Genomic DNA, 20,708 nt, shown 5'->3' on the forward strand with positions numbered 1-20,708 from the left:
ACAACCAGAATGTGTTTTTGGTTAACTGATCCCTTTGTAAACAACATATTTTTGCAATGCTGTAAAATAAAAATCGTTTGACAGAAATAGAGGAACATATGAATTTATTGGCAAACCCAAAGAAAATTGCCTCAAATATACAGAAGAGAGAAACATAGCAGATACAAAGATGTGACCTTGTATATTTACAGAACCATCACAATGACTCATTAATTTATACAGCAGTTTTAAAACGTAAGAAAAATGTGTTACCTTCACTTAATGCAATAAACCATCATAAAATTACTCACCAGGTGTCCCCCAGTGCATAGCAGCTACATAATAACCCTGTATCAAAGTTTCACTCAGAATGATGTATCATGGAAGAGAGAATAACCAGGTTATTGTAGGCTACTTTCTTTACAAAGCTCTGTGGATTTAAATATTGAGAGTTAACATGCAGTTCAATGGGAGCTTGTATGAAACACACACACATCCATAACTGCTCGTGGATTCATCTTAGGCAACAAGTGCAACTTCGGGGTGTCACTGACAGACTGGATGGAACTGGTTACACACTAGTAGATATAAATAATAATCATTAAATAGATGCTGGGAGGGCCTCGCATCGTATCCTCACACCAGGCACTTTGTATAACCACATCCAATTTACTGCACACTGAACCTGCAAGTCACAAATAAATAAAACCTGCATGAAAGCAACATATTCAACACAAGACAGACAAATTATTGTGCAACAAATGTTTAAAAGAAGAAAAAAGAAAACCCTGCAAGACTTGACTCCAGTTTAGCTTAGAAAATGACAGCAGTACCAGGATGATTAAAAAAGAACAAACAGCAGTTTACCGTGAAATGAGAAGCTTTCAATAACCCTGTTAATTTAGTAAATTTGCTCCACCTCAGATGCAAATACCAATAAAAACAAAAGTAGTCCAACAACCACGTCTGTTAACTCTAATAGGCTACAGTGTTAATAATCATGCTGTACAACATTTACATGATTTTTTTTCTTATTGCTCCCTATGCTTCTGTCACCAAATCACATCAATGTACTCGGTTATGTGATGTAAAAAATATCTGCAGATATTTACTATCAAACTATAATTATTTATGTCATTTCTGAACCGCCATTTGTTACACGAGTTCAAAAGTTCGTTAGTACAAAAACTGCTCGAATGATTAGAAACATGACTTATGTATGTGATTATTACAGCCTTATCACGTTAATCATTAGGTCACATTTAGGAAAAAACTACAAACTGTTAGCGTACAAAGGACCTTGTGCTTTAGGCAGTTTGAACTGCACACATACATCAAATCCTGTCTTGAAACAGACACACTTTACCACCCTGTACACTGACGCGTAATGACATCTCCATTCATCAAATAGGATTATTTAACGTGCACGGACAATTTACTGAATCTAGATATTGTTATTGCTATCAAACCTAGTCTTATTACTTCAACCGTGGTTGTAAATGCCATGGAGTAAAAGTAGGCTGGCTTGTATTCCAAATACAGACCACAACAGGGGATTTCACAAATCAGTGCCCAGAGAGAGAAACCTCACATTTACATACTCTTCTTGGCCGTCCGGGGCACACTTTATGACCGACAAATACTTTGTTAAAAGCAGGGATTAAGACTCAAGTGGTTTGGGAGAGTTATTAACCTTTTTTAAAACACCTACCAGATTGATACCACGTGAAAAATGGCAAAGGAAAAACAGGTTTATGTACAAGTGCATGAGAACAAGGACACAGATCTTCGACAGAAGTGAGAAGTATTTCCAGGGAGCACTCCCATGGGAGACGGGAGAGGCAGGACCCGTAATGCAATGGTGGTGGATTTATACAACTAGCTTTGCTTTGAAACCCTTTACTCTGTCAGCAGTTCAAAAGTACCTCACCAGTTCTTCATTCCCTGAAATAAATAAGTTGGAGACTCAAACTCAACAGAATCAATAACTGAAGCACAACACTACAACACCTCCTTCCTCCTCAACTTGTGGCGTTAGTCCCAGGAGGCCTCCGTACATTCATTATACTTCGTAGATGACAGCATAGTGACGCAGACTCTTCGTCTGGTAGCTGAGGCCAACGTTCATACTAGAAGGTGAAAGGAAGAAGTAGCTGGAGACAGATAGAGTGAAGGAGCAGCGGCCGGCCGCGGGGTGAACTGGAAACCTGCTGATCCTGCTATTCCAGCAGGTCCTGTGGAAAGACAAGAGAAAGACATAACGATGAAGCCAGAAGCAACACAGGGGAGCAAACATGAAACCATAATGGTTATGTTTACACATGAGCCTAACTCAAAGACACTCCATCATGGTTATGTTTACACATGAGCCTAACTCAAAGACACCCCATCATGGTTATGTTTACACATGAGCCTAACTCCAAGAAACCCCATCATGGTTATGTTTACACATGAGCCTAACTGGGTTAGTCGAGTGGCCGTGTTGTAGGTGAATTCATGTTAAGGTCATAACTTTGTAGCAATAATATAAAATCATGCTTTAAGCTACAGCACTTTGACCTACTTTAACATTTGGACAAATTGCAGAACAGAAGGTAGACAAAATGTGGGGTGCAAAAGCTATTTATTTTATTCTATTTCATTTTTGTCTTATTCTATTTTGTCGTATGCTCTGTGACTACGTAATTTCTTAAAATGCTAATTTAAAAAAGCAAACCTGCAAAGCTTTTGATTTGATTTTATTCCATTTCATTTTTATTTTGTTCTATTTTATTTATGTGTATATTTTATTCTATCGTATGCTCTGTAACTGTCATTTCTTAAAATGCAAATAAAAAAAGAAAAATCTTGCAAAGCTTTTTTGTTTTTATTTCATTCTATTTTGTCGTATGCTCAACAACTATCTAATTTCTTAAAATACAAATTAAAAAAACAGATCTCTTTATTTATATTTTATTCTATTTCTATTTTTATTCTATTCTATGTTGCCATATGCTCTGTAACTATGGAATTACTTAAAAGGCAAATTTAAAAAAGCAAATCCGCAAAGTTTTTTATTTTATTCCATTTTATTTAGATTTTTATTTTATTCTACTTGTCATATGCTGTGTAACTGTGCAATTTCTTAAAATGCAAAAAAAAAAAGCAAAGCTGCCAAACATGACCGTCCCCTCCCTTGAAGGAGTCTTGATTCTGACTGATTGTCTGGTTATGATGTATCGGCTAACAATAGCTGATCATAGGTAATTTGGTAATGGTGTGTATGTCGGCTGATAAGTAACACGATATTGCAGTACAGAAAAGCCAAAGGTTTGTTTGACGTAATTTAGAAGCAATGTCATTACATTGTTTGTCCACCAGGGAGCACTGAAACGTTTTTCAGCTGTACCCGATGGTCACTTTAAAGCCTCTGAACACCCACACAGGTATTTTCAGTTAATCTGGTTGATTAGACCTCTTCTCAGGACTGCGTGTACAGACTGTAACTAACACTGACATCTTCACTGACAGTCTCCTGTTAGCTTTGTTGAACCTGTTAGGGTGGGACAAATTACACCTTTGTCACTCTTATTGGTAGATGAAGATTTGTGACCTATTAGATTCTCATCAAAGCTGCGGCACACTCTCAACCTGAGCAGAGGTCTAATCAGACAGAATAACTGAAAACACCCGTGTGGGTGTTCAAAGGCTTTAAGAGGATGAATATCAGTTAATATCTCATCATTATTGTGTTGTTCTCTTCCCTTCTACACCTCCACTACTTATATAAGACAAGTTCAGCTGTCAGCAGCAGCCTGTACAGTAGGAGTGCTCAGTGGGACATCAGGGCTTCATCTCTGTAGTGTCCTTAATGTTTAACACTGAACAGGGTGATAAATGACGTCCATGACATGCAAAGGTTTTCTTTCTACATCAGTAAACCAAAGCAAAACCACAGTTCCTAGGGTTAATTTAACAGTAGCAATTAGACCTGCAACGATTAATCGATTCGTTGTCAACTTTTTTGGAAATGGATTAATCGTTTTGATTAATTTTCTAAGAAAAAGACTAAATTCTCTGATTGCAGCTTCTTAAATGTGAGTATTTTCTGGTTTCTTTACTCCTCTATGACAGTAAACTGAATGTCTTTGAGTTGTGGACAAAACAAGGCATTTGAGGGCGTCATTTTCTGACATTTGATGGACCAATCAACAATGAAAATACTCTTTAGTTGCCGCCCTAGTCGCAATTATTCTCCGTTGTTCTTATCAATGAATCAGGTTATTTGTCTTAAGCATTAAAGTGTCTTGCAAAATATTTTTGGTCTGGTTTTCTACGTCTAACGCCTTTAGTTCTCTGAATTTCTGCATGATATCAAGCAATCAACAAGTTTCAAAAATACATACATACAGTAGGTTATTGGTTCCACTGCAAAAAACAATGGCCCGGTCTTCGAAGAAAAATCTGGTACCAATGTTTCTATCTTAGCCTGAGTGTGAGGGAGGAAAAGGTATCCACCGTACCTCATCTGAGTCGTCGTGGAACTCTATCTTGCCGTTTGGAGTGTGGTTGGTCTCCAGGGGGTCGTCCATCCCCACAACAGCAGAGTCCTCGGCATGCTGCTGCAGCACCGAGTACCTGTGAACCAAGAACCTGCAGGGCACATTCAAAATATTAGCAGGTTCACTTCAAATCATCAGGAAACACAATGAAGGACAGTAAAAGGAAAGTGCCGACTCAATTACAAAGATACAGTTTGCGATCCTGTAGACAGGTTTTGGTAATGAAATGGACTAAACATACTGTATGTGTGGAAAGATACACTAACCTGCCACCACAGACGTATTTCTTGACAAAGATGACTCCGGCTGCAATGCCGAGCAGTACGATGACGATGACTGTTATCACAATGGGTACAGACTTGGAGGTAGGACTAGGACTATCTATAATGTTTATCTGTAAAAATAACAGCAGACAAAAAAGTAGGTAAAAGTGTTGCAGGAGTAGATTAACTGTGGGGAAACATACGGCATGAAAGAATCTATATTCATAACATTTTCCAGAAATAGGCACTGAGTTACTGACCTGAGGTAATTTTGGGGCCAACAGGTCACTCACACACCTCATACTGAGGTCGATCTCTTGACGCTCGGGCTTCATTCCTCCCTCACATTTATCTCCAGGGATTTTCCTGTAGCTGTGGACCGAAGACACATCAAGTGTATGATAGTTAGTTGGAGGTTTGCAACTGTGACAGATTTTAAAAACAGTGCACTTGTTTTGGCTCTTTCAAAAGCAAATGAGTCTAAAACAGTTCATAGTCTAAGAGCGCGTCCATCTCCAATATAACGGCTTCAGTTCCCCGTTGGAAAGGGCCGTCTGGCGGCGGGGTAAAGCAGCTGTGGACGGGAGCAGCAGAAAAACATATTTTAGCTTTCTTTCCTAAAAAAAAAGTTAACAGTTTCACCTTTCCGACGTGGATCTGAAGCCGTTATATTGCGGACTTCAAAGCCACCAGACCAGACTCCATTCCCATAAACATAAATATATACATGTAAATACTTTGACCAAAATTTGAATACATAAGGAGCACCACTGTGAAGCTACAGAATGATATAAAGACCTAAACAAATAATAATAATGGACCCGTCCTTTCGGTAGTTAAGTTATAGTTGTTAATTAACTCATTATCACAATTATACATATATAACTTAAGCTGTATTCAGTCAGTCTGTATACAGTGAAGCAAACATGATTTACATAAAAAATGTTGTTTGCTTTTGCGGTCATCGTTCACTCTTCCTCACTGAAAACAAGAGACTCACTCTCGCCCTCGTCTGCTTGATTTGACTGATCTCTGCATGACAATTACTTCCTCGTTCTCGTGGCTTCTCCCCTCTGTCACTCTCTCTACCATGAAATGTGGTGTCAGCCTCGGACAATATAGGCCTACAGTGTGTTTTACACAGTATCTGTTTTAATATTAATATATATTTAATATTGTAAATAAGGAAATGGACTACAAAGAAATCAAAATTATTCAATGCCATTACAGCAAAAGGAGCCTTTTATTACCATCACTGCTCTGGTAAGACTCTGGTCAACACACTACACAATAAATGAAGATAATTATCAAGCAGACTAGACAATTACAGACAAGTTGAAGCAAATCAAAAGTCAACACATTCACTTACCCGCTGGTCACCAGTTTTTCCTCTTTACCATACAGGCAGAACTCGAGCACTTTGCCTTTCAGGTCCGGCTGCTCCACGCACTCCGAGCTGTTCTCCTGACGGTAGTATCCAAAGTCACTGCAGAGAATCAGAAGATGCCGGGATGGTAAGCGAGGGAGGAAGAAACAACCTACATTTACTATAAGAGACCAAATGTTTGGCTCAGTACTTTTTGAGTCACAATTGATTTTTTACTTAAAAGGAAAAATCCTTTCCGGGATACTTTTACACCGCTATTCAATACCAGTCTGGCATGTTTAATGTGGACTCTTCCTCAAGTTACTGTCTTTTATGTTTCAAAGTGCATCCATTTTGTATGAGCTGTGCCAGTGTCAAATGTCACTGACATTTCTGATTTATTGTTTGCACTACAGACTGTTCTCACGTTGCAGTGCTTTATTCAGATATACTTAAACAATTATTTATTTTAGGTATTTTATACGGTCTACTGGAGAAGTAGCATTAATCACTATGAGGGAGGGATACATTTTGTCCACACCGGATATAAAAATAACTCAGCAGAAGCAGGAATATATAGACCAGAGGGGGGTAAATCCCCCCCTTCCTCCTTGGCAAATCACACCCTTGCTAAATAGAGTACAATTTTGAATGAGCTGTTGATAGATAATATTCTCCCACAATGCAATGCACAAAGGCATTAAGTTTAACCTGCTGCAATATTCCAAAATTTCAGTTGATGGACGTTTGACATTGCACGATTGATTGATTGCATCACTTCCTGTTAGTATCAGGCAGTTAAGTATGCTGATTTCTTTTGCATACTAACTGCAAAAACAGTATAGAGCTCAAGAGTGACCGCCCACTTTTTTAACGGCTCCGGTTCCGGATGTCAAATTCCCATTCATTCACTCCTCTGACATTTCAGAAAATCCTTATATAAACAGTTTTAAGCATGGAACAAAGCCAACCAGCTACGAGATGAATCGTGACCATAAAGCATTTGATTCGGAGCAAAAAGAAAATTGGAAAAAAAGGCAAAAGGTACAAGACTTTGTACATAATTATTTTAAGAGTGAAGTAAATACCCATCCCATAAACCATCGCGAATGGCGACTCGCCGCCTCTGGAAACACGAAAAACTAAACTAAGCATTAATCTAATCTAAAATGAAGACAGATTCAGCAGCTGCACGGCTTATTTCTCGCCTCAAATGTTTTTTAGAAACACATTTCGGTGAACTGTTTTCGTAATATAAGAGGAAGTTTCCAAATGAGTCGGCATGTTGGCCCGGTTTGAAACCCGGGAGCAGACCATGGAGCAGCACGTATGAGCGTATCAAAGCCCATACCCTCACTAGCTATTCATGGGTGGGGCACACATTTCCAGAGTAACAGCAAGCTCCACCAATCAGAGATGTCGCTGTTACACTTAGGATACTAGAGGATACTATAGAACAGTAGTATGGATTTGGGATACAGTGAACGTCTTACCACAGGAAGTCGTCCAGGGTGCACGAACACGGGGTTGGCACGGTGTTGAGCTTGTAATCTCGTCCGTTCCAGCAAACGGAGCTCTTCCTGAGACGCAGGAACTTCTCTTTGTAGCCCAGCATGCAACCGTCGTTGGGGTCACTGATGTCATCAGAGTGGGCCAACCACTGCACGTAGTCCTTGTCGCCACCTACACACACACACACACATCAATATTTTGGACTCTTGTTTACATAAAAATCTCAAATCAATCACACGATATTGACAAATTATCTTTAAATTTACACAAAGTCAGTTTGTCATCGAGCATATTTCTCGTGTCACTCACAGTCTCTGGTGAGGAGCTCCCTGAAGTCGATGGTGGTGGAGACCCAGTACATGCTGAGCATGGCGTCACTGTAGCCCCAGATACTGACGTTCATGGAGCGAGCTCCCGGCTCCGACGCCAGCCCAGTGAAGAAGATGGGGTCTTTGGTGAAGTTGTAAACACCCCAGCACTGTCCTTCATCAGTAGAAAATCTGTCAGGACATCGAAGAATGTACAAACATTAGCACGACCCCAATAAAGTAAAGCAATAACATACTGTATTAGAGGGAGTTGTATAGCATGCTATTTAAATTGAATTCAGAACACATATGAATCACATAAAGAAAAAACAGACTCCAAGCATCAGTCGATACAAACTCATCCATTCACTGTAACTCACTTGATCTGGTTGATAGGTTTATTGGGGGTTTGCTCCACGGCCACCAGCAGCCCTCCAGAGTCCAGAATAGCGTAGTGATGGGGCCCTTTGAGGGCCTTCATCCAGGTGTAACCCCCATCATCAGACACATACACATCAGGCTTCAACACGGAGATGGAGTCACCAACGCTCCCTGATGAGATATACAGAAATGATGAAACACATCTAGTTTATCCAATTACATAACTTTTTTTAAAACAATTGTTCATAAACACTGGTATGAAAGCTCTGTAGTGAGAATTACCATGAGCTAAGATGAGACCCACGGCGTTTGGTTCAGACAGAGGCAGCATGGGGACGATGAGCCTCATAGCAATACTGTAGGATGCGTGGATGTGGAGGCTGCACTATAGAGACAAACACGAGACGCATTTGGTATCTGATTGTTTATAGTACAAACACTGTGAAAGTTGAAACAAATAACATGAAATATAACAAATGCAGCCATGATGAATGTACCATGTTGGGCCTTTTTGACAATCCAAAAGTAAGTTTATCAAAACTTAATTCATCAATAAAAGTACAGTTTCCTCTCTTTACCTTGTCTGGGTCTTTGGCTGTAGCATCACACTTGGTGTTGGCCGGTTTCCGCAGAGGAACCCATTCCCCTCCCTGATCGAAGGACACCACAGACTGCACAGAGTTATCTGGAACAACAAGACAAGGACACCATATATTTTAGCACCGTTATAGCAGTGACGTAGGTTACCAAAGTAAGCTAATCATGAAACTAATAAATAAGGTTATGAGTAATGTGAACACTACTGTAGCACTAGCTGAGTCACAGATAGCTGTGCTATGTTTGGAAATAACTGAAAGGGTTAGTTCAGCTTTTTTTAAGAGGGGTTGTATGTATACTCCTGTTATTAAAATTATTATTTTTTTGAATGTAGTCTGGTGGCTTTGAAGAGAGGGGGATAATGGCTTCAGTTCCCTGACTGAAAGGGCTGTCTGACGGCGAGCTAAAGTGGCTGCATTTACCTCGCCATCAGACAGCCCTTTCTGACGGGGAACTAAAGTCACCAGACCAGACTCCATTCACAAAAACAGTAATTTTATCTTGCAGAACATGGTAGTTGCTGGTCTACCGCTGCATCGATCAGTTAGTTTTTTTGTGTTATTGAGTGACTTTCGGATACAAACTAACGTGGCGTCCACAGCAGTACATTGTTTAGCTGTCTAACTCCTGTCTGCTTCTCCAAACTGGGGGCATGCCGGCCACCATCTAAGTTACTGTATGTAACGTTAATACTGTGACTATAAGGATGTATATATACTGTATATGTAGCAGCAGGTTTCATCATGCAGAAACCTACGTCAGATCATGTGGGAAAAATGTTTAAGAAGGGCTTGGGAAAATACGCTAAAACATACATAGACCAAAATTTTAATGTTCGGATTTAAATACATAAGGAACACCACTGGGAAGCAACATAATGACATAAAAAAACTCAAAATAATGGACCTGCCTATTAAGCATTTAGCTGATACCCCTATCCAAAAACAATGTGTGCAAATAAAGCTTGAATTCACTTGCCCCAAAATAACAAGTAAGCAAGAGTAAGCCCCGGCAATAATCATGTAACCACAGAAGGGTTGTGTAGAAGAGTGGAGGTTAAGAAAAAGCGGAAGTTAAAATATAAGGAGAAAGACATGAGATTTCTCAACAGATAACATAGTGAGCAGCAGACATGATGGAGTTAAGATTTAACTGGTGATGTGGTATTTATGGTGAAGTGTCAGCCAGCCACACCAGAAAGACAGCACATCTAACACTGAACAACTAATTAAATATTGACTTAACGCCCTACCTCCGGTATGAAACGGAGAAGTCATATGTGAATGTTTTTCTGAGGGGAATTTGAGTCCAGGCATGTGTTGCTCTTCTTTTATCTAAGCCACAGGCACATGAATAGAGCTACCTTTAGCCAGCATACTGGTGATGAAAACTCCTCGCAGGGAGGTGACGTTAGTGAAGTCTGTATCGCCCCCCGTGGTGGTGTAAAGGTGGCGCTCCAATGACTTGGAATACACAGTGCCCCGGTCATCTGATACATAAATGGTGCCAAATCCTGTATCTGTGGACGTGGAAAAGAAAGAAATTAGCTCACACACAAACACTGGAGAGAAGATTCAGAGGCAGGGTTTCAGAGCTGGTCATTTGAAATAATTAAATATAAATATATTTTCGCATTACATTCTCTACAGTGTCTCCTACTTTTTAATATTATTACAGCATTGCTATGTTTTTGTATGGACTGACCTCCCGGCTCGTCGACATGCATGAAGACCATGTCATCATTGGCTGCCAGGATGGAGTAGAACTGCTCGTGACCAACGGGGGGCAGCTGGGCCATGTTCCACGTGTCACCGTGGTCCACGGACACGTGGATCATCCTCAGAGTGCCCTGCAGAAAAATAGGGACAAGGACAGAAAGAAAGAAATATGAGAAAAGGAGCGGTTTGGAGAGTAATTACCTCGTGCAAATCAATCTCGGAACCCATCGGCTATTGGTCTGACGACAGATACGACTCTGGGGGGGCGACCCGTCAATCACAAGGTAGCCACGCCCTAAAGCATCCCCTGCTTTATGGTCTATTTGACTCTAACTGGGACCATAATTTACTAAATGAACATCATGCTGTATTGAAGAAGACTTGAAACTAGCAATTGAGACCATAAACTCATGTTTACAATGTTTACTGAGGTAATAAATCAAGTGAGAAGTAGGCTCATTTTCTCATAGACTCCTTTTTGCAACCAGAGGAGTCGCCCCCTGCTGGCTATTAGAAAGAATGCAGGTTTAAGACACTTCAGCATTGGCTTCACTTCTCAGACCCAGAGATACCGTATTTCAAACTGGGTAGACTGAAGCATTTTCTTACAAACACAAAGGTCTAATCTATCAATATGTTGCCTCTGGATGCCTGATCTTTCTGTATCTGCTGGTGATTTGGATCTACTGTATACTGACCTTTCCTGTCATTACAGAGGCAAAGAGGAAGCGTCCACCCAGGCCGAAGGAGTAGATCTTACTGGCGACAGTCTTGAAGGTTTTACCGTAGTCTGTCGTCCTCCTCAGGTCCAGCATTCCCCGATCACCTGGAGAAAAAACATAGGACAACTTAGAAACTAATAGTTACATATAGCATTTAAGAGGAATATGAGACTAAATCATGAAAATATTGATACCATTTGTCATTACAATTTTTATTCATAATCCAATCCAAATCCAGTTAATCAATGGCAAAACAGAAGTTTCAATAAAAACATGTAGACGCTTAATCTTTGAAACTGTCTGGAGAACATTTAAAAGACATGTCCATGTGCTGCTCCTCACGTACTTGTACACAAAAGCTGCACATGCAAATTTTTCATTTCAGGTTTTACGTAGAGAAGGCATCACTTACTGCAGGATCCGTTGTGGCTGCCCGAAAAGAAGATGGAATTTTTCCTTCCCCTAGAATCAGATTGGAAAGCACCAAGAATTACAGATAAGCAGAGACACACATTTAAGTCCACAGAGTCAAGGACGAACAAAATATAGATGTATTAAATATAATAATATAAATATAGGCTGCTTTGTTGATAAGGATGCGACGGCTCTCGGTGAGCTTACATCTCAATAAACAACTAAAATCCGGATGGAAGAAATCAGGTCTCATCCAGGAATCTTTATGCACTTTTCATCTATTCCCATAACAGGTTTAGCTTCATTGTGAAAGTAAGCAGCACATTCCACAGCTTATCAAGGGCAACCTGCATACAGCCGTGCCTTTCCCTATGTATTTACTGTCTTTGTACAGCAAGTCTTTTGCTTTGACTTCAGAAAGCTCCTGCCCCAGTTGAGAATGACCCAGTTTTCCTGGAGCTTGTTCAGATCAACGTCTTTTGGAAAGTAATAAAAGGTTATGTATATTATCAGTACATACAGCTCTCTCAGACACAGTGACCTAGAAAACACAACTTTAAAAAGGTGACTAAAAAGACGGTCAGCCATCGGACAGTTTAGGGCTGTCGGTGAGCGTCCGTCGGCTTAGTTTTTGCGGTGTGTCCCGCACCGTCTGCTGTAGTCTGCCCATGTCAGAGTTTTTTTGGACGATTTAGCATGTTCAATCGGCAGCGGTGCCCGTCAGTGAGAAAAGTCACTCTGATTGGCTGTTCAGCTTAAACTTATCAGTGCACAAGAAGAGAAATGGAAGTGAGAAAAGCAAGCCAACGAGTGAAGTCAAGAGTGCACACACAGAGGGCTCTTCTCATTTTTCATCTTCCTCTAATCTGACCGATTCAAATACACGGATATTTTCACAACGACATGGCCCGTCTAGAATGAAGCTAAGTGGTGAGTGAGAGTGGAGTGAAAATGGTCAGCAGACGGCGCTTTGTTCCATGTACGTATCATAACAACGGCTTGTATAGGTCTTCCGGTTTCCCGTTTTGAATGACGAATACAGACTACCGCCGCCTGCTGGTGTGGAGAGTTATTTCCTCTCAGGCAGGCGCAGAACGTACGTGGTAACTGGCCTTCGGCTGTAGTCTTTGCAGTGTGTTCAAATGCAACTTGGCAGTCAAGACAGAGGCGACACGTCAGTCTGCCTTCATCGTCTTAATCTCTTTAATGTCGGCTTGGCGTTTCTGGATCTTAAGCAATATATACCAGGAAGTGCCTCTAAAAACAACAAGAGTTTGGCGAGGGCTTGGCCACCACAGGGCTAGTCAAACAACAACGAGGCTAATCAAACAGCAGTTTTACCGCCTATTTTGCAAAGGTGGAGCAACAATAAACATCTCGGGAGAAAAACATTGAGCATGTTTGTCTTTTCCTCCAGGTTCTCCTGTTTCCTCCCACAGTCCAAAGACATAAAGGTTAGGTTAATTGTTGACTCTAAATTGCCCGTAGGTGTGAATGTGAGCTTGAATGGTTGTCTGTCTCTATGTGTCAGCCCTGTGATAGTCTGGCGACCTGTCCAGGGTGTACCACGCCTTCACCCAATGTCAGCTTGGATCGGCTCCAGCCCCCCCCCGCGACCCTGACTAGGATAAGCGTTTACAGATAATGGATGGATGGATGTTTGTCTTAGGTTATTACAAATCTTACAACTATCAGCCAGGGAGTTAGTTATCATAACTGTGAAGGAGTCAAAACATGGTTAAACATACTTTTCTTTGATCACCAGTCTGTCTTCAACTACCTGTAATAGGAGGAACTAACAGATGATGACTAACAGACCAATAAGAATGCCGATCTTCCACCCCTCCCTAATCTCCGTGAATAGAAATATTTCAATGACACACTTGGGGATATTGAATAAGATCAGTTTGTTCGCCGAGCACCTGACAAAGGTGCTAATATCATGAATTTGTCTCGTCTCTTACCATTTCACAAGACACACTCTGTTGTGGATCCCTTTCCAGGTGGTGCCAAAATCTTCAGACAGCCACAGTTCATTCTGAGGACAGAAAAAAAAAAAGATTTATTAGATGATGAACTCGTGGTTCAACTGCAATGACGCCACAGTTTACACAGGACTTGTTATACTAGAGCTGCACATTAACAACCACCGCCATGTTAATAAATGTACTCTGTGCAAACAAATGATTGACCAACAGGAGTCTTCTAGCTATGAGGGAGTGAGATGATGGTGTTTATAAACGACCATGAAAAAGATCACTTGCCTTCTTAAATTAATGACAGATTTACGAATTACTAGGGCTGTCAAAGTTAACGCATTAATAACATGTAACGCAAATTCACTAATTTCTTTAACGCATTAACACTACTTGGAATTTTTAGGTTGTAGCTCAGTTTAAAAGCTAGAGTGACGTCAATGTCATACAACTAAGGAAAGATGGTACCTTTAATAGCTAAATAACGCTCCAAACTTAAGCTACATTTTGGTGATGAAAAACTGGCATGGCCATTTTCAAAGGGGTCCCGTGACCTCTGACATCAAGATATGTGAATGAAAATGGGTTCTATGGGTACCCACGAGTCTCCCCTTTACAGACATGCCCACTTTATGATAATCACATGCAGTTTGGGGCAAGTCATAGTCAAGTCAGCACACTGACTCACTGACAGCTGTTGTTGCCTGTTGGGCTTGATATTTTTATGCTAGATCCAGTACCTGTGAGGGTTACAGGACAATATTTGTCATAGATTTGTGTTGTTAATTGATTTCCAGTAATAAATATATACATACATTTGCATTAAGCAGCATATTTGCCCACTCCCATGTTGATAAGAGTATTAAATACTTGACAAATCTCCCTTTAAGGTACATTTAGAACAAATAAAAAATGTGCGATTAATCACAATTAAATATCTTAATTGATTGACAGCCCTACTAATTACTAATCTGAGATTCACATACAGAACTGGAGCTTTCAAGTTTATATAGACTAATTAACTTACATCCAAACTGGTCACTTTCCAAACAGAATATATATCCTTTTAACATTCAGTACGTACGCTGTTGCTGAGGACCAGCAGCACGCTGGAGTTCTCAGGGTTGTATACGATCTGAATCATGGGGATGAAGCTCAGTTCCCGGGGGGTGAAACTCCTTCCAAAGTCGCTGGAGACAAAGATCCGAGACCCATAACTTCCGGACACTTCTGCTGTCAGGATCACCTACAAGCCAGAGTCCAAAATTTAGACTGATGAAAGCAAACAAGATTCTTTACAGCAGGTGCACACGTTACAGAAGCGCCACATTTGCTGATGAGGACTTACTTTCCCAGAGTTCCCGATAGCAATGCCATACTCTGATCTGATGAAAGTGTTGTTGATGAGACTGGTCACATCCTCAAAGGACTTCCCGTAGTTCTCACTGGCAGAAAAATGGTCGCAACCAAATTAAATGCAAATCAAACAAGGTTGTTTTTTTTTTCCTCCAACAGGTGAGACCGTGAGATTTACCTTCGGTAGAGTTTGGACTGCCCGAGTTTTACCAGGAAGAAGGGCACCTGAAAAGTCGTCAAAGCCAGGATGACCTGCAAGAGAGAGGAGAGAAAGTTCAGCTTGGGGAAAGTGGAGCGTGGATCATTTATTAATGCGCACCCTGATGTGAGGGAACTCATTATGTAATCTACGAGGTTCTTTGTGGGCAGACTACGCTGTCACAGAATAATCCGGCCAAGTTCCTCACAGAGGAACAACACTGCATGAGAGACATGTCAGGTGCACAAATAGAGAGGAGAACATAACACTCACCCCTGAAGCATCTCCAACCCAGGCCAGCGTCACGGACCCACTCAGGTCATTGAAGGTATACTGAGGAAGAACATTAAAAATAAACATATTAAAAATCACCAGTTGAGCAGCATGTAGTGTTGTCACGATACAGGAATTTCTAACTTCAATACAATACCTTAAAATATTTATATTTGATACCATTTTTGATAGCGCAGGGAAAATTTACACAATATTGAGGGCATAAAATTTCAGATTATTATTAAAACATAAATAGCTGTGTGTGAAATCGCTTTCAGAGGAGAGTGCAGAAATCGCTGCTGCTACCCTGTGTATCAATACTGTGGAAAATGAGTATAGAAACTGTTTCACATACGAGGGGAGTTTGAGTATAGCTGGCAAGAAAGGAATTTAAACTGCAGTGAAAACCTATTTGTGGATTTCTCCTCCAGACTGTATTTTTGCTTTGACTGGCACCATGTTTCCCCCTCACCATGTGGTCCAGCAGAGATGACAAAGTGTAAAAAAAACTGAAGCACCACTTATCAGACCAGACAAAACTCCAAGCCAATTGCTCTCAGCACAGACTTCTGAATACCACGTTAAAAACTGAGGTCAAGAAGAATCAAGGCTTTCACTCGGACAATCCAACACATATTTTGAACCCAGAATTCGAAGTGTTGCCTTCAGGTAGGCGGTTCAAAATGCCAATTTGCCGGCTAAACCGGTGCAAAAATGTAATCATTCCCGTCGTCAATCAAAATATTAAACAGCAACAAGTAGGTCTAGTATTATATGATATGACTTTATTGAGAACTAATATATCAAACAGTAAATTTAAAGTAAATTGATTATTTATTATCTGGTATGATTATACCTGTTTTTTATAGTATTTGAAACTACTGTCTTTTATTATCTTTTATTATTTTAAAGAACAACTGGTTTTAGTATTTGAAACTACAGTCTTTTATTACCTTTTATTATTTAAAAGATATGTATGATATGGTATGTTGTGTGATCCAGTGGCTTGGAGCCCAAGACCCTGCAGGACAATAAAGTATATCTTATCTTACAATAGTTTTATGCAAATCAGGTCCAGCGTGGCCCTAACAAAAAAATACGTTTGCTTTCCTTATCAGAGAATCCAGCTGCCTGATATAAAAGTCTTGAAACCCATTCAGTGGCAAATTATTCTTCAACCATGTAAACATAGTTCACAAACTGTTAAAAGGCAGATCTCATGTTATAAGCAGCTCCAGTATCGATGGGACCTGCATCAGAAACCTTGAAGCTGAGCCTCCAGGAATGCTGTCGACTTTAGATTACCGGGGCCAAGTATTACAAAAACTGCAATGCAAAGTTAGGAAAATAAGCAGCAAATGACTCTGCACTGCATGCAACGTTGTGTAGATATTTTATAAGCTGCATTAATTTGGATGCTGTCACTGTCTGTGCTAAAAAAATCCATTACACACCTGGTGAGAACAAATTTAGCCTTCTCTCCTATCCAGGATTTAAGTGCATAGAAAAAAACACAACACTGTAGTCTCTCTGTGTCCTTACAGAGTTCCTGTTTGGCTTTGACTACCACACAAACACAACTTTTAATTAGGCCTATTACAAAATAACTACCGCACAGCCAGTCACATGGATCCCACTGGGCCAATTTCCCTGTCAACAGTCAGACAGAAGTAAAAGTGGGATCCTCAAAATAGAGAATACAGCTGCATCTTTTGGAAGATATAGAAGTCATGGGCCATTAATGGAGAATTTAAGATGGTAAACCAGTCTGGTTACTCTGGTTTTAGTGGAGCCTACGTAGGTCTTAAAGCATGAGGAAAATAGGCGTTGTTACTGTTTCACTTCACTGTATTACACTGCACCAAATGTTAAGGAAACAAATCATAATCATGGCAGAGCAGTAAAAGGCAAAGATGGTACGTTTAAGGGCTGTTGGGAAAAGACAGAACTTAAGACTCTGCAAGTCATTTTGAGGTTTCTGTTGTATCCTACAAAAAGAAAAATAGATCTACAATACAATATCTCTTGTATCTAACTGTTTTGCTTCACTGTACCAAATGTTAATTAAAAAAATAAAGGCAGAGCAGTAAAAGGCAAGATGGTACCTTTAAGGGCTGTTGGGAAAAGACAGAACTTAAGACTCTGCAAGTCATTTTGATGCTTGTTTTTTGTTGTATCAAATAAATCTACAGTGCAATATCTCTTGTATCTAACTGTTTTGCTCCACTGTATTTCACTGCACCAAATATTAAAGAAACAAATCATGTGCAGAGCATATCAAGGCAAGATGGTACCTTTAAGGGCTGTTGGGAAAAGACAGAACTTAAGACTATGCAAGTCATTTTGAGGTTTCTGTTGTATCCTACAACAAGAAAAAATAGATCTACAATACAATATCTCTTGTATCTAACTGTTTTGCTTCACTGTACCAAATGTTAATTAAAAAAATAAAGGCAGAGCAGTAAAAGGCAAGATGGTACCTTTAAGGGCTGTTGGGAAAAGACAGATCTTAGACTCTGCAAGTCATTTTGATGCTTGTTTTTGTTGTATCAAATAAATCTACAGTGCAATATCTCTTGTATGTAACTGTTTTGCATCAGGGCTTACAGTTGAATGGCCATCAGTAGCTAGGTTTCTGAGGAACACAACAAGCATAGCTGATTAGGGCCTATTCGTGCACCTGGTTTAGCTGCACCTGCGCATCATCTCCTCATTTTAATTGCCAGTAACCGGACCTCACAGTTTAGGTAACTTACACGGTGGGTGTTGCTTGCTAACTTGGTGTCGTATCCTTGCGGAGTCTTGCAGTTGTCGCTCTGCTCGGCTGGATTTAAAAGCAGTTCAGGCAGAGCCCTCTTCACGATGTTCGCAGCTTTCTGTTCGGTGTTTGAATGCCTCATGAGTCCGGACGGTTTGAATCCGCGCTGGACATCAAGACAGGAGGACAAAGTGGGGACAGACAACAGCAGGAGACAGCGCAGAAAGAGTCCCATCCTCGGTTCAGGTGTCACTGGCAAAGAAAACAAAACAAAACCACCCAAAAAACAGTCTTTGTTTATCCTGGTGTTGCCTTAAAACTGAAGGTCGCTACAGCTCAGTTGCTACAGCAACAACACAGTCTCCTGACAGCCGTTATTTAGGGCTTTAAAACCCTCAAAAGCTCCCACTAAAAAACATCAAAACAGATTAAAAAAACGCAATTTAACCGGAGTATTTAACACCAGTTATTCGCGCTGCAACTCCAACATGACAGAGACTGTAACTGAAACGCAAATTGTGTCTGCCTGGTTGTATATGCGCTATAGCAGAGAGGAGCCGCTGTGATTGGCTGCTCTCCTCTTCTCGGTCCACCTATCCGCTGTTGTGATTGGTTCAATTCTGAAGAAGGCGGGGTCAAAAAGAGGAGCAGCATAATTAGCTGTCAAAAGCCTAAGTCAAGATAGGTTGAGCAATACTATCATGTAACTCCATCCAGCCAGAAACTTATTTATTTTGGACAATAATATTTATTTAATTACAGGTAACATTCAAGGTTGACAAAACACACAGTAATAACATATACGATTTTTAAAATTTATTTTTAATTTATTTATTTGCACATATATAAAACTGCACAAAATCCAGTCAGTGAAAAAAACAAAACAAGAAATGTGTCAGGTGAGGTCAAGAAGCCTTATAAGGCTTATACAAAGGACCTCCTCCAAACCCAGGGAGAAAAAAAACTACAACAAAAAAGGAAGAAAGATCTAAACTAACATAATTTAAAAAATACAACAAAAGTGAAACAACAAGAAGTAAACAAAATGTGCAGAAAAACCTAACCAAACATTGGAAAACAATACAATAAAAACAATGAAATACAAAGATTATAAGATAAGATAAGATATTCCTTTATTCAAGATTCAAGATTCAAGCCCTTTATTGTCATTGTGTAGTACAACGAAATTAGATTGTGACAATCCCATAGATGCTAAAAAGGATAATACAATAAAAAAAGAGATATAAATATAAAAATAATATATATATATATATATATAAAAGATAATACAATATAAAATATAAAAATACAGTATGTGTATTGATTAGATGACAGTTTTGCCAGATTACAGTTTTGCCAGATTATTGCACAAAGTGTCTGTCAGATAATTATATAATTATTGCACAGCATCATATAATTTACAGTATTTACACTGAAAAAAGTGACACAAAAGTGACCAACGTGTTATTGCACATTTACATTGCACGAGTTCAACTCAGACAGAGGAGACGTCAGAGTTCAGGAGGTTTCATTGCAGTTGGGAAAAAGTATTAGTCCCGCAGTGGGGAAATGTGCAGTGTACAGCAGCTAAGGGGATAGTGCAAAAAACTAGATGCATCAGCTAACACAGTAAAAAAAAAAAAAAAAAAAGAGCTAAATGAAGTGTAACAAAATATGAACCATTTAAATAGAAGGAAGTATAAAAATAGGAGAAGTATATACAGTATTGACAGTAAACAGACTATTAACAAAATTGCACAAGTGGAAAATGATATTGCACAGTGAGAATAAAATGAAATTCCACCTGAAAATATCAGTGGAACTGTTGATTTAGTGCTGCTTTATGTTGGCTCAGCCCCATGATACACATATAGTCCTACGTTTGTGCCACATATGTCTGGTTTTTGGGTGTGATTTGTTTGAAGTTCCCAATGTATTTTCTCAGAGAAGAAGATGAAAAGTCTTTCTCCCCTTCATGTTAACTTATTTCAATGTTTCCACCCGCCATATGCTAATAGTTTATTATAGTTTTTTATTTATTTATAGTTCATTTTACATGTAAACACACATTCCACAGGTGAAAATGTCACAGAGAAAAATGTCACAGGTACACACATGAAAACCAACAAACAAGATTTTCAAAAAGCATGTGTTTTCACTAGCCTTTGTTTATAGGTGTGATGACTATAATATTATGTCTAAGACATTTCAGTTTAATTTCTTGAATATGTACAAAATACATAAATGACAGCTGTAAATTGATTAGAATATTTAATTGTGATTAATCACATGATTTTCCATAGTTTATCGCAATTAATCGCAAATTAATCATAAATGTTCAAAAT

At 39.6% G+C, this 20,708-nt stretch overlaps 1 protein-coding gene across 1 annotated transcript; it reads right to left on the reverse strand.

The window, feature by feature from the left end:
- Positions 1–87: 87 nt before the first annotated feature.
- On the reverse strand, positions 88–18,907 carry sort1b (sortilin 1b). The gene is made up of 20 exons (XM_037771686.1): positions 18,362–18,907; positions 15,606–15,665; positions 15,312–15,385; positions 15,126–15,222; positions 14,862–15,023; positions 13,766–13,839; positions 11,800–11,849; positions 11,364–11,491; positions 10,652–10,796; positions 10,311–10,466; positions 8,929–9,035; positions 8,633–8,735; positions 8,350–8,521; positions 7,971–8,161; positions 7,643–7,832; positions 6,153–6,269; positions 5,044–5,155; positions 4,787–4,914; positions 4,482–4,611; positions 88–2,213 (listed from the first exon to the last, which is right to left on the reverse strand). Exons 1-20 carry the CDS (start codon positions 18,596–18,598, stop codon positions 2,199–2,201), a joined length of 2,448 nt encoding a protein of 815 aa, XP_037627614.1. The 5' UTR covers positions 18,599–18,907; the 3' UTR covers positions 88–2,198.
- Positions 18,908–20,708: the final 1,801 nt, after the last annotated feature.

Source organism: Sebastes umbrosus, chromosome 6 (genome assembly GCF_015220745.1).
Source record: "Sebastes umbrosus isolate fSebUmb1 chromosome 6, fSebUmb1.pri, whole genome shotgun sequence".
Taxonomy (NCBI): domain Eukaryota; kingdom Metazoa; phylum Chordata; class Actinopteri; order Perciformes; family Sebastidae; genus Sebastes; species Sebastes umbrosus.

What these genes read in the sequence shown, in the direction of transcription:
- sort1b (XM_037771686.1), bottom strand. Translation starts at nt 18,598, where the DNA reads ATGGGACTCTTTCTGCGCTGTCTCCTGCTGTTGTCTGTCCCCACTTTG. An exon ending in CAGTCCAAACTCTACCGAAG is followed by an intron (nt 15,223 to 15,311) that starts GTAAATCTCACG and finishes TTTTTCTGCCAG; the next exon opens with TGAGAACTACGGGAAGTCCT. An exon ending in GGGTCTCATCTTAGCTCATG is followed by an intron (nt 8,522 to 8,632) that starts GTAATTCTCACT and finishes ATATCTCATCAG; the next exon opens with GGAGCGTTGGTGACTCCATC.